Raw genomic sequence first — 15,237 nt, 5'->3', positions numbered from 1 at the left:
ACTTAACGGTCAATTATAACTGGTAGGTTATTGATCAAAGTGGTTACAATGGAAATAAATTCCTGTATATAGTAGCTTTAAGAAAGCATAGACATGGTGAGAGAGCTTTGTTGGTGGAAGGCAGAAGGGTACCATTTGTAGTTTTTTTTTAATTATTCACAAGTTATTAATATAATTAGGTGAAATTGCTTTCCTGTAGCCTCAAATTATCTTTAGAGATAAGATTAACGGGAAATTAAATAAAGACAACAGCACTTTAATTCTCGCTCTTTCAATACTGACCACATCAGTTTCGTTAGAATACATACACAAAAGTGCACAAAATTTTAGATTAGGCCACTCCTATGCTGGCCTAATCTACTGTACAACAATAACTTCGACATTTACGATACATAACTTGGTCCCACGCGTTGAATGTGTTCCGATGTAATGATTCACAATGTAGAGCTGAAAAATTGTGTATACTATCATTCTTCGTTTATGATATATAAAAAAACATGGAACCAGTGCATCATTATCATATTTATAGTGCCTATTATAAATGTCGTTTTTCATCTTTGCAAAAAACAGAACGAAATAAACCAAATAAACTTAATCGAATTCGAATGCCGGTGTAGCGTTTGGTGTGTCCGATTCTATGGGAGGACATTATCGCATGCTTATAATACTCAGTTTAACTTTAATATTGTAACCTTTGAAATTGATTTTAGTTAAGGTGCTATATAAAATAAGTTATAATAAGGTATTACGGAGAAATTCCTGTTCTACGGCGTAAAAATAAACTTCGTGAGTATTACTTCAAGGTTAAGGAAAGATATGGAACAGATAACAGCTGATCGTTCAAAGTCCAATTTCAAAACAAACTAAGGTTACTGCCGGTGCTGCTGTTTTCCACTAGTTTTGTGGTTTATTCTACGTTATAGACATCAATCAGTTAAAATGTCTGGCCAGAATTTTGCTAAATTCGTCCACTGGGGAAGAAATATAATAGCTGTCGGGAGGAATTACAGGTAGGTTTTGTAGCCGGCCTCCTCGGCTTAGGTTACACAAACTTAATAATATAACCTGTAATGGATATTTTCTTTAAATTTGCTCATAATTGATGACCCACGCCATTGAATATTGGTTGATTGGGTAATTATTGTACCAATAATTCAGAATAAGGGGTCAAGAATTACGGGGGTGGTCCAGGCTAGGGTGATGACCCTCCTCCACCACCAAGGTTAGGTTAGGTCAAGGGGTAATCCAACAGTTTAAGGGTCCAAATTCACAGCTCCCTTGTGTGTGTTTGTTCAGGTTTTCGGGATATTTGTTTATCCAAAGGATGCGCCATAGCTCATTAACAATAACCCCAAATGAAAAATTGCAGAGATTGTAAAAAAACAAGAGAATAAAGCTCTGCACTTCATGCGAATAGTTTAGTGTAGTGTGTGGCCGCAACTGTGTTTGTGGAGTGATCACTTAGGAACCAGGTAGGAACCTGGCACAGACTCTCGCTCTTCAGCAGCCACTTTTTGACAAATCTGAAAAAATTAGGAGTTTATTGACAAATCTGAAAAAATTAGCAGTTTATCTCCCTACAGAAGCAAAGGTTTACGATTTTCTCAAAATTCTGTAGGTCTGCATCCTGTAAGACATGTTTTCATTTATTTATGTTCCCCCTTCGTTCACTCTGTTTTTTTACAGTCTCTGCTCCTGTGTGCCGATAAGCTTCTCATTTTTTCATAGTTTTCCGTGATTCAATAAATACTCGATAAATCTTTGTGCTGATCTTGACTTTACATAATGTAGTGAATTTGGACCCCTAAACTTTAGGATTCCTAACTGTGTTTGTGTTTTCCTAAGTATGAAACAATAATGATAGGACCCCTTTGGGAAAATAAATTTTCTTTTTAGTTTGCACAGCAAGGGGTGGTGGATGAAAAGCAAGTGAACTGCACCAGAATGAATAACAGAAAGTGCAGTGACTATACTGTAAGGTAGGCCTAAGCATTTGTTTGTGTCTATATTCACTATCATTTACAAAGCACATTAGCTTAGGCTATAAATGACAAGATGTTGCAGTGCCAATTACAGGGATGCATCTGAACCTTACCTTTCCCGGCCTAATCTAAGTTAGGGCTCCAGGTCCTCTCAGACTAGGAGCTTTAGCCCTTCATGGATCCCCACCTGACCTGACTTAGAGATAAATAGTGATGCATCATATCCGTAACCTAATATTTGTAATTTGGGTCGCTGTGTCCTACCTGGTTGAGGGGGGCCAGTGTTTGTTCCCTCTGAACCCTCCTCTTTGTTCCCTCTGAACCCTCCTCATTCACCCAAACCTAACCATGCACACTGGGTCCTAACTGACAAGAGAGTCCCCTCATATCCCCCTTTAGCATTAACCATTAAGGGACGGCATAATTTATCAATGTGCAGCACCCCAGACCGGGGAAACTTTGAGGTCGGTAAAATAAAAAAAAAAAATCACATGAAAGGATAGAGAATGACACGTACATTCGCACAGTATAAATAAAAGGTAATTTTTCGGAAGACTCCAGCCAGCCGTTTTTGCATGGAAAACCAAATTTTCTGATAGTTTTTTTGTTGTTTAGTTGTGCTCTGATGATGATATCTCACGCAAATGTATAGTTTGCCCCCTTACTCTATATGTATGCAAAAGGAATGGGTAGTCTCGAGTACCGCGCGGCAAAACAGCATTTTCGCGCTTTATTTGCATTTTTTAAAGATTGTCGCTTGAGGCACGTATATATGGCAAGCAGTAATATTGTGGGCTGCTTGTGGCGCCACAGGGGTCACAGGACATTAGCAATTAGTCAATGCATTAAAAAATGACACTTCTAGACTAGATTTTGTTTCCTTACCTTACTACTCGGAGTCTGATGTTTCAGCAACACCACCAGGGTGAACGTAGAACACATTCCTTGCCACACTTGGGACACTTCACCTTCTTTGGAAGAGCGCCGTGATCTCGGAAAAATTGTACAGATTCGTCATTTTTCTTAAAAAACCGGCTAATAGTCTCATATTCAGTTACAGCACAACAGTCACAATTGGAAGCCATGACTACACTAACTTGGTTTTCAGTCTGAACGGCTTTTTCCAACGACATCCTTGGAAACACGAAAAAGAAAAGTGCTGTATAAAAATATCTGAATTCTGATTGGACGATTCAGAATTCAACTCCAGTAGGTCAGCACAGATAAGGAACAACTGAGGGAACGCATGCGCAAACGGGTTGTCGTCGTAAACACACCAACTGAAGTCCAGCAAAAAGCAGGTGCCAATAGTAATGCTTTTACTACAGGTACTGTATTCTAATTGAAGAATCTTGTTTAGTGGGTGGAGTCATTGCGCATGTAGGCGAAAATTGTCACAATGCGCATTTATCAGGAGTGAAAACAAACATACGAACGTAACAAGAGCTACCCATCTTACAGTGAAAACATAAACAATGGACTTAGAAAAACTCGCAACTTATGTAAGTTTAGTATTTTTTTTCTCTGTTATTAATCATTTGCGAAGATAATGCATAGAGAAGAAGTTTGTAGTTTTTATGTCTTTTATTCAAGAAAAATATAAATTTTAATGTAGAAGGTGGCTGGAGTCTAACGAAAAATAACCAAATAAAAAATTATAAAAATTTTCCCTACCTTTTTTAGAAGTTGAAAATGACTATTTACAACCCCTTGTGGGGCCTCATTTACAAGACAGTCGTAAATTTTACCAACTTATATATGTTTTTCTAATAAATAAATTTATTGTATTTTGTAAAATTATTATTACTGCTCATACAATATCAAAACAGATAAGAAATAAAAGCAGTAACAAATTTTTGTCATATTTGTTGTAAAATATTCACGTAAATTTACGAGAAGGAAGAATCGGTAACTTTTTTTTTTACTTTTACATGCTTTTTCTAATATTTCTTTGCAATTTTCTTTGTAAAATTACATTTACAACCAACATACTATCGTAAAGCACAAAAACTAAAAACAACAGCAACCTCTTCTTATATTTACAAGCAAATTTACAAAAAGACTCATGTGAGAGAGAGAGATGCAGTACTTTTCCCCTTGAAGTCACAAGCATTACTGATACTGGCCTAACTCTCACGTCTGTATAAAAGTTGCCATTAGTGAATTTATAGCATATAAAAGTATTGCCACCTTTGTTTCGAATCATTATTACCATAACAGTTGTGCGTAATTCTGCTTCACTCTGAAGCTCAATCCGTCCACCTCCCCAAACCTGTTTTACTTCACACTGAGGATCAATCCGTCCCTTAAGGGTTAAGTACACAACTACGCTCACATTTCTACTGATCAAAATCCCAGTGGGCTAATTAGTCAACTAAATTTGTTTTGTGGAGAAGAGGCATTCGTCAGTTGAAATGGATTTCTTCCAGATCAATAGACCTCTTAAGTCTTCATGTAGCCTATCTGAGTAAAAGACACCACTTCTTATGACCTCCACCAGCATTATACATACAAGGCAGCCATTGTTAAACCGAATATACTTTGTGAAAAATGGCTGAAGTCTAAAATCATCAGGGTGCTTAAGCATAAATTTCAATTGTTTGAGGGCAGTAGCTAGTTATGTAATAGAAAAACAAAAATCTCTGAAGGTTTAATGGGTAGTGTTCTGACTACAGGCAGCAATCACATCCCAAACTAAGGCCTATCTCCAAGAAGTTAAGGATCGCCTTAGATACAAAAAAAATGGACTTCAAAGTTGATGCAAGGTTATAGTTAGCCGTGATCGTGCGTCTGGCACCGCTATAGGAGCCAACAACACAGGCCACCACCGGGCCATGGCTGAAAGTTTCATGGGCTTTGGCTGTGAGTTTCATGGGCCATGGCAGAGAGTTTCATACAGCATTATACGCTGTACAGAAAACTCAGTTGCACTGAAGAAACTTCATCACATTTTTCACTTATATGTTTATCATTAACAGCAGCCAGTTCATTCATAAGTATCTTGAAGTATTTTTGAGGAGTGCAATCAGTGACAGATATCTTGCTAATCTTGAAGCATGCCAGAACCCTGCAGACCCTGGAGTTGGGAATATTGTGAATGCAAAGAATCAGAGTGGGCTGGAGTAGTAGGATAAAAAAAAGGGCAAAATTGCTCAGAATAGAGTTAGCTGAGAAATGAGAACAAGAGTAGTATTTTCATTAGGAAAGCAAGAATAGATTAAGAGAAAACTGTATGAAGAAAGTTATTGATAGCCATAGGCAAAGGACCATATATTTTTTCAGGAGACATGATCAAGATACTAGATTTTTTTTTTTAGCATTACATCTCAGTGAGAGGAAAGAAAGCAGCTATTATAATGGATTCACACACACTATCAATAGATTTTAGGAGTGGTTGCGGGAGATGCTTTGGATGGGGTGGCCACATGCACAATGTTTCTTTTATACATGAGCGGTGTTTAAGGTTCTTCATCACAACTTTTTCTTGTCCAGATGCATGTTTTCTCCTTTTAACTCATCCATTATCGCTTTTCTCTTCCCGCTTATATAACTATTGAATTTCAACTTCATTTTGATTCTCTTTTCAAATTTCATATATAAACAAATCCCTTGGGCTAGACTTATGAGGGTCTAAAACCATGACTCACTGGTTTGTTAAGCTACTGTATAATACCTATAATAACTGTAACAGACAAGGGGATGGGACATTTGCTTCAGTAATTAAGCTTGTAACTCTCCAGTGTAAGATGTCCTAATATCTGGGTGACTGGTAGTAAAAGCAAGTCTTCCATTATTATTATTATTATTATTATTATTATTATTATTATTATTATTATTATATTATTATATTATTATTAGCAAAGCTGTAACACTAGTTGGAAAAGAAGAGTGTTGCAAGTCCAGGGACCGCAATAGGAATGTAGCCCATTACAGAAAAAGAAACACAGAAGTAAAAGATTAACTAATTTAGATAAAATTTGATGAAACAAATACACGCACTATGAAGTGACACTCATAGAACATAGCAACACTGTAGTGCTGTTGTTATTATTATTATTGTTTTTGTTCTTTTTTTCTTGTTGTTGTATGATTGACAGCATAAGTATGTTGAAATTTAGTGAATGCATCAGCATTGAAATCTGTGGGAAAGATGTTTTTACCACTTGCTTTCTCAGTGGTTATTGCTCTCTGTGTTTTGAAAAAAAAAATCTTGAGGAGATATCTCAACAAGGCTGATCTATATATACATGGATCAGCTCATTCCTGGAAATGGTAGAATAATGAAACAGTGTATGTTGTAGTTTTGAAAAGCCTATTTGTATAATTCAAGGTGTTTTTCTGTTAACTTTTCATTACTGTATCTTAAAGTTTGGCACTGTCAAAGTTGTGTCATGAATAGTTTAAGTTGTCTTAGGAATGTATGCTGAGCTGTCATGGAAAGAGAGTAGCCTAACCTTTTCCTTGGTTTCATTGCTTAATTTCAGAATATATTTGGTTATAGCAGAATTATTATTCAGGGCTAAATGTCAAAATACAGTACTGTATGTCATTTTAAGTATTTTATCAACTCTGCCATCTTCATTTTGTTCAGCCGTTTATTATTTTGTTTGTTGCTCAAGTGTCTGATGGATGCATTTATTTTGTATGTATGACTCAAGAATTGTTTTTGTAGACAGATTAATAAGCTCAAATGTTAGGGGGTTGGAGTACAGTATACTAAAACTGGATATTTATAAATACACTCTTTAGTAGATAATTTGGTATCATCCAAATCATTTTCCAGTGAAAGTATAAGGGGTATTTTGTTTGACAAGAATGTTTTTATGCATATCCTACAATTTGTTTACCTTACAGTTCCCATTGTAATGAAGTTATTCTTTTGGCAGAGATCACTGTGCAGAACTTGGAAATCAAGTTCCTACCAAACCACTTCTGTTTATGAAACCTCCATCTTCCTATTTAGAAGTTGGCACTGGACCCATACAGGTATGAGAACTGCACTACGCACGGTGCCACTAAGGTTTTAAGTTGGTGTTGGTGTTGTTCATAACTTTGTGTGTTCCATATAGGTTTTATACTGTATATACAGTAATTTTCTCTTTGGCAAGGAATTGTGACACATGTTCATTCATTGTTATTTGGCTCTCAAAATTCTGCCAGCCTCAGACTTACTTAGACCCTCAAAACTGGCAATTTTCCTATCGATAACCAGTTTCTAATATCAGTGATGGCATAATGCCATAACAGCATTAAACCTTAGTTTTTTTTTTTTTTCGCCTTCTTTGTAATGTTAGTATGTTGTAAATGTATTGACATGTATAAATTGAAATTAATATATAGTATATCCTGTATGTCTTTTCATTAGAGGATTTTTATGCATTTTTTTGTCTTTATTTTCTTAATAGATCTATGTTGCCATTGGTTTGAATGCATGTAAATTTAATGTGCTGGAGAACTGGCTATACAATTCCAGAAAAGGACCTCTTATGTTGTGGCAGAATTTAAACCCACAAACAAAACAACACTCACCCTGATCTTCGGTTGCTGAAGATGGGTAAAGGTCCACGGTCGCCAATCACAGCACACAAAACCACAAAACAAAATTGCAAACAAACCCTCCACCAACAACGAACGAAAAAAAAGAGACACATGCACCATCAATATCAGTACCGGTATCCAAAACAAAAAAAAACCAGACGAACTCCCTGTTCACTTTCAAGGTTGGACCTCAACTGCCCAAGACTTCCCCAAAACCGAAAAACTCCCGACAGACAGACAGACAGACAGCGCCGTAAACGAACTCCAACAACCGAACCACTCACAACGACAATTACACTCTCTCTCTCTCTCTCTCTCTCTCTCTCTCTCTCTCTCTCTCTCTCTCTCTCTCTCTCTCTCTCTCTCTCTCTCTCTCACAAAACGTTGGGAAATGCTAGATACAAACAAATTTATTCATCCCTCTATAATTCTCCCCCCTTTTAGCATTTCCCAACCAACACCTTTCACACTGCATTCAAATCGCCTTACGCAACACCCACGGATGCTCACTAGCAGGTCCTCTAGATCGCGTTCGCGGGCACGTAATCATTCTCTCAGAATCATTCTCTCTTCTAGCAACATTCAAATTCACATCTTCTCCTCCATTCTCTCTCAGATTCACGCTATCCTCTTCACTATTACCACTCTCAATTTCATCTACAATCTCATCTATACCCTCTAACTCGTTCCCAAATACCACCCCCAATTCTTCAACTAACCCATCCCATTCGCTCATTGACCTTTCCAATTCTTGCAACGATTCATTCATGCTTTCAATCACTCGTATATTACTGCTACGCTCTCTTACTCTTACACTTTCGCTCACCTCCAACCGTTCACTAACCCCTACATGTTCAGTCAACTCAGTTATATCAAACCCGCATATGCTATACGTTCTATCCATACCATCCCATTCATCCGTATTACACGCTTTATCACTCATTTCCACTTTGGCACTCACACCCCTATCACACAACTTACGACCACTCCGTTCACTTACGTTCTTCCCTTTCTTACGTTTCCTACCATACTCTATCAAAACAAATTGCTGATCCTCATGCAACAACCCCTCACGTACATGCATCACACGCACCACTTGCATCCTGGAGGATCCACCCATTTGAACCCCCTTCACACTCAGTTTCCCATTCGCTGTCACAGTCACCCTCTTTCGTGTACATACACTTGATACATGCCCTTCCATTCCACATTCGACACACTTCGCTCTCTCGGTTCTGAACACATTCTCGCATAATGCCCATTCTTACCACAGTTGCCACATATTACATTCACTCGGGTACTCCTACAACCATTAGCAATATGACCCACCTGTCCGCACCTGTAGCATTTAACCCCTATCTTTCAGACACTCCCTTACCAAATGTCCCGATTGCCCACACCAAACACGCTCCTAAAGCCCACCTACACTCATTCTTTGTATGTCCTTCCTTTCCACATCTAAAACACTTCGCTCGACTTCCACTCATCGACCTTCCCTTTGTACACTACTATCCCTAACCCGTCCAACCCGTTGTTCCTTACAAACCCACCATTCATCCTCACTGGCACCTCTACATTACTTGCTCTTACACTCCTATCTATTACACTATCGGCCATTCTCATTGGGCTCCTCAACACTGCATCCTAAAGCTTCCAAACTCTGGCACTCTCTCATCTACCCCAGCCCTTACACTTACACTTCTGCTCTCTTTTATAACCCTGTCAAGCTCATAATCTTCTACAATTTCAAAATTTCTCCCCAAGTCAACCTTTCATTCGTCCATCTTTTCTTCTCCTTCCTTCAAGTTCACAAATTCTCTAACTCCATCTGGCATTGTCCCTAACAACTTCCGTACTAACTCCTTACATTCATCTATCCCATCATCCCCAAACTTCTTCCTTGCCAACGTCTCCAGCCTACAAGCATACAGTGACAAGGTTTCCCCAGCTTTCATTCTTGCCTCATCAAATTCATTCTTCCTCTTATACTTAACACTCGCTTTCATACACCTCGCTTGCTCAACTAGTCTAGCTTTCACCTTGTCATACTCAACATCTCCCACACTCATAATAACCCTATACATATCAAGCAAAAACCCAGTCAAATATTCTCCTAACTCTCGTGCCCACACTCTCTTACTTATCCTGACAAAACCTTTCATACTCCCTAAAGAAATCATGCACATCCCTACTTCCATACTCATTATACCTTTCACACTGGGGTACCTCCCTCACATACATAGCCTTTCTCACTTCTTTCTCACTTTCACTTACTTTCACTCTGTCCTTTCATACCCTCTTCCGAATACAAAGAGTCCACTTCACTTACATTCATCTTACTCATTACACTCTTCTTCCCCCTCTTTTTATCCACTTGTATCCACTCACCTCCATCCACCTCACTATCACTACTGCCTTCACCCTCTCCCTTCTTTCCTGCCTTTCCTACTTCCTTGCCCTTCTTACCAGTTTCCTTTCCTTTTCCCTTCTTCCCTTTTTCTTCCCTTGACTTATCCTTACTTTCCCTCTGTTCCTTCCCTTGCTTTTCATTCCCCTTTTCCTTACCCTGCCTTCCATTCTCTCGTTTCTTACTTCCTATTTCCCCATCACTTTCATCACTCACGCTTCCATTCACTTCTTCCTCCTTTTCTTTCTCTCTTGCCCCTTCACACGTTCCAGAGGACCTGCCTCCAACAGCCCCTTCTCCAAAAACACCCTTGAACATACCTTTCACCATTTCTTCCACGCTTTTCATCATTCCCTCCAACTTTTTATCCTTCCTCTCTACCATCCTGTCTTCCATTCTCTCTTCTGACTCTTTCATCTCCCCTTTCATTTCTTCTTTTGCACTCCTTAGCATTCCCCCATCTCCTCCAACTGACTCCTCAGCTCCAAATTCTCACTCCTCAGCCTCCCATTCTCCTCCTCCAGCCTACCCTGGAGTTCCCTAGCCACCGGAGTTCCTCTCTCAGTTTCTCTATCTCACTCATCCTGACCTCTTACTCTCACTCTAGCCACCACAAACAATCCTAATAGCAATTATACAACAGCCCCACGTTGGGCGCCAAATATAATGTGGCGGAATTTAAACCCACAAACAAAACAACACTCACCCTGATCTTCGGTTGCTGGAGATGGGTAAAGGTCCACTGGTCGCCAATCACAGCACACAAAACCACAAAACAAAATTGCAAACAAACCCTCCACCAACAACGAACGGAAAAAAGAGACACATGCACCATCAATATCAGTACCGGTATCCAAAACAAAAAAACCAGCCGAACTCCCGTTCACTTTCAAGGTTGGACCTCAACTGCCCAAGACTTCCCAAAACCGAAAAACTCCCGACAGACAGACAGACAGCGCCCGTAAACGAACTCCAACAACCGAACCACTCACAACGACAATTACACTCTCTCTCTCTCTCTCTCTCTCTCTCTCTCTCTCTCTCTCTCTCTCTCTCTCTCTCTCTCTCTCTCTCTCTCTCTCTCTCTCACAAAACGTTGGGAAATGCTAGATACAAACAAATTTATTCATCCCTCTTTAATGTATTTCTGATATCCCCCTCTGCAGATATGACTGTAATGGATGTGATGTTGAGAGAGGATCTAATTGAAGTCCTATAGAATTATTTCAGTTCCATTTATACACTGTATTATTAATTTTAAGGGTCATCAGGTGGACAAAGCATGAAGAGAGCAGGTGAGATAGCCTGATTTTTATCAACATGGCACTGGGAGACTAAAACTTATGACATTCCATTGGTGTGAGAAGTCATCATTGCCATGTGCCCAAGAGAAAATTATCTTAACTGGACAGTAGACTCAGAATAACTTCTGTCTGTGAAGAAGAACATTGTATCAAAGGCGTGAGGTTGACTGAGTAAAGCAAAGATGCACTTGTTCCAAGGTGAAAAGAATCATGGTTCCTAATATGGCCTGGATGTAGCCATAGTTTGTGCAGATAGCTAATGTCAGGTCATATTTGCATTTGCTAAATATTATCATGTTTTTCTATAGCCTCATGAAGCTCACTCTAAAACTTTTGAAAAATGATGACTCCAGGTAATACTTGGAATGAGCTTCCTCTTACCAACTTAATGAGTTTTTTGTATGTTTCTCTATAGCCTTGTGAAGCCCTCTGAATCTTTCAAGAAAACATCATTGCAAGGAAATGTTATTAGAATGGCTACCTCATAGTATTTTTTACTGTTATATGCATCAATCAATTTCATGTATTATTAGTTAATCTCTGATACCAGAAACTAGTGTTTAATAGATTCTCTAATTTTCTTTATATTCAATCATAAAGCCACAGTTGCAGAAGTATCTGGACAGTACCCCCGAACTAATTCACCATCATATCCTTTTTAGACTTGGAAATCAGGATGAAGAGTTGTCTCTTCGTCAGTGAGGCTCCCAAGATACTGTACATCCATATCAGTAAGCCTGTAAAGCTACACTGTCATTGCCTTCTCTACTTAATCTTCTTCATTTCCTATTTTTAAAGGATATAATGACCCTCTGGCTAAGAGAAGCAATCAGTGGGAATTATGCTTCTGTCCAAAGAGGACAACTTTGCTCTCACTGGTTAGATGCACAAGTTTGGCCTCTGACCACAGCAGTCCTGTACATCCACAATTCATGTGTATATTTAGTGGAGTGTACAATGTGTTGAAAGTGCCAGTCCACCTTCTCACACTTCTACCTGTCTTTTTCTTGACTCATCTCATAATACAGTAATTATTATCCATCATGGTCGTCATAAATCCAATGTTCTCATATGATCTTGACATGCAGGTGTTCATGCCTTAACTCTCACTCCACTCATTGTACTGGTACAGACAATCTAATCAGTTTTAGCCCCTCTTCTGGCTTATGTCACATGGTATACCAGACTAGCATTGTTTAATTTCCAACCTAAACTGAGTGATTATGTATTTTTGGTTTAATTGATCATGAGTGACTTACATTACTTTTTGTACCTGATGGTGTTATTCCAGTTAGAGAGCTCTTTTCTACTTCAGTTGCTCTCGTGCCTGTTTATTTCTAGTAAGACGATGGTTTGTATTTTTCCTGTAAGCACAAACTTTTAAAAAACAATTTCCTTTTTCATATATATATATATATTACTAAAATTAACCATATGCTGAGGTCTCTTATCCTCTTCCTTCATTTGATTGCAGAGATGTCAGCTTGAGAGAAAATCCTGGAAATGAACTGGGGAGATGGAGAAGGGGGAGATATACCTTATGTATAAAAGTCATAGTTGGCATACCGTGAGACATCAAAGTAGTAACCTCCAGTAAGGAAATGGTTTTTATCTACAAAACGAAAGTTGCCCAAAAGTAATTTTGATTTTAGAGTAATGCTCAGATATCATTAAGAGATTTTCTATTCATGACCTTTGACTCTTTGACTTGCAGATTCCTAAAGGATGCACGGACTTCCACCATGAAGTAGAACTAGGTATAGTGATCGGTGAGACATGCCGTGATGTGACTGAGGATCAAGTGATGTCTCGCATTGCAGGTTATGCTCTTACCTTAGATATGACCGCAAGAGACTTCCAGGAGGAAGCCAAGAAAAAGGGGACTCCATGGACATTGGCCAAATGTTTCGATACGTCCTTACCAGTTTCTAGGTTTATCACAACCAAGGAACTTGCAGATCCCGCAAATGTTACGTTGTGGTGCAAGGTGAGTTGTAGATGCCAAGATTTGTGCAGTGGAATAATCATAAAATTAGTCAACCCTTTAGAACAGATAAAAATCAGCAGTGATGCATTTAATAATCAGTTACACCACTTTACCTCTTCTCTAAATGTCTTTTATGTCTTTTTACCTCTTCTCTGTCTTTTATGTCTTTTCTAGCCTGTCCTACGAGAGTTAGGTATTTTGGCTCAGATATCTGGTTAAAGTACCTGACAGAGATATAATATATACATTGTGATGTTTTTTCTTTCAGTAACTTTTCTATTAGGCTGAAAGAGAATATGGCTCGTTGTTCTATTAGACTGAAAGAGAGTATGGCTTGTTGTCTCAAAGGGCCTTGTGTAACATCTGGCAGACCACAACTATTGCTGGTGTAGCATCAGTGGACTTCCTATAAGGATATCAGTTGACATACATATAGAAAGCCTAAGGATTTTAACAATGCCTCTGAGAGGGAAAGGTTTTTGCAGGCCTTTGGAAAAGTTTGGATTAACAGAGCATATGTTGGCTATTGCACCTGATAGTAGGGTGTGCAATAGACTTATCTGGATCCTGCAGGTTGAACAGTATACCCCATAAGCTGAGCACACAACTCCCATGTACTTCATTTCAGCACCTCAGAAATACAGGCATGAGCTGCAGGTGGATATAGCACATCTTCATCAATGAATCATACGCATAATTTTTGTGTAATGCATCCTCGCAGCTCTCAGTGTTAACAATTATAAGAGCTTACTTAGATGCTGCACCGAATCTTTTAAAACCTGAGTACTTATCTTATTAACTCAACTGTTTGTAGCATGTCTGTATCTTGGGGTTTATTTTCAAAATAAGACATTTGCTGATGGTTGAAGCTTGAACATTTCACATAAGATGTAGAACCGGCAGTGCCAACTCTGCATACAACATTTTGGTTATGTGGGATATTCTTAAGCATCCATGGGTCAAACGAGTGTACAGTAGTTAATTCATTGATGAGGTAAAATCACTTCAGTTTGGCATTCTTTTTTACTTGAAGAATGCCATAGTTTAGTCATGAGTTTGATCTGCTTTAGTTTGCCATTCATTATAGGCGACAGAATGTAGAGATGTTAAATAATACTCATTAATCATAGAATTCTCCATATCAAGATCAGCTCAGGTATTCCAGCAACTCATGCTTGACACTGGTAGCCTCATATCAGCCTCAGCAAAATTGGTTCCAAGATCTGGCAATGTGAGTAGACCACCCAGGACAGCTTCTGGAATTCCTGAAGCTACTCATACCAAACTCATCTTCAGAGATAAAACTAAACTCTATCACTCCTCAGCCTACGTGCTTGGAGGCTACCAAACAAGGTCTCCTTAATACAGGAATTTTGTCAGAAACTATTAATCTTTGTCAGTCCAGCCAAGTAATCCACTTATAGGCTTGACCAATCAAAATGGAAAGTATTTTGGGGATAATGCAGCAGAAAGAGCTGTGATCCACTTCATACCACTGTTCCGTAGGTAGCAGACTTTTTTACTGTACAGGCAGTCCCCAGTTTACGACAGGTCCGGCTTACGAAGTTCCAAGATTACGACGCTTTTCAAATATATTCATCAGAAATTATTTCCTGGTTTATGACGCATGTTCCAAGGTTATGATGCATCGTATGCCGATCCCTTGGAAGAAATATGGCTCCAAAACAGCAGAATAATCAAAATTTGGAGTTTTTTTTTATGAAAAACTGAATAAAAGTGCAGTTTACATCGTTTTCAATACACCCAGACCATTAAAAGTAAGGTTTTCTTAGGATTTTTGACGATTTTCATAGGTTTTTCGGTTTACAACGATTTTCAGTTTACAATGCGGCGTAAGAACAGAACCCCCGTCGTAAATTGGGGACTGCCTGTACTTGCATTGGGTTAGGAATTTGAGTGTGTCTACACTCAAATCTTTGATAAGAAGCTTTGAAGGAATCAAATCTAAGAGATACAACATTAAAGACATTGTCTTTGGTGGCCCTCACATCAGCTAGA

General features: G+C 38.7%; 1 protein-coding gene across 3 annotated transcripts in view; it reads left to right on the top strand.

The window, feature by feature from the left end:
- Positions 1-293: 293 nt before the first annotated feature.
- The window catches only part of LOC136853446 (oxaloacetate decarboxylase, mitochondrial-like), a 31,110-nt gene continuing 16,166 nt past the window's right edge, over positions 294-15,237 (top strand). The window contains exons 1-3 of one of the 3 annotated variants that reach the window (XM_067129035.1): positions 294-1,010; positions 6,869-6,968; positions 12,946-13,218. In XM_067129035.1, coding sequence (XP_066985136.1) covers positions 940-1,010; positions 6,869-6,968; positions 12,946-13,218 — 444 coding nt within the window. In that variant the 5' untranslated portion in view covers positions 294-939. Of the gene's footprint in view, positions 1,011-1,863; positions 1,980-6,868; positions 6,969-12,945; positions 13,219-15,237 lie in introns of those variants that run through there. The other 2 variants (XM_067129037.1, XM_067129036.1) reach the window with 2 other exon arrangements.

Source organism: Macrobrachium rosenbergii, chromosome 27, assembly GCF_040412425.1.
Source record: "Macrobrachium rosenbergii isolate ZJJX-2024 chromosome 27, ASM4041242v1, whole genome shotgun sequence".
In the NCBI taxonomy this organism is placed as follows: domain Eukaryota; kingdom Metazoa; phylum Arthropoda; class Malacostraca; order Decapoda; family Palaemonidae; genus Macrobrachium; species Macrobrachium rosenbergii.
The sequence above is the reverse complement of the archived record's forward strand: the minus strand, read 5'-3'. Positions and strand labels throughout refer to the sequence as shown.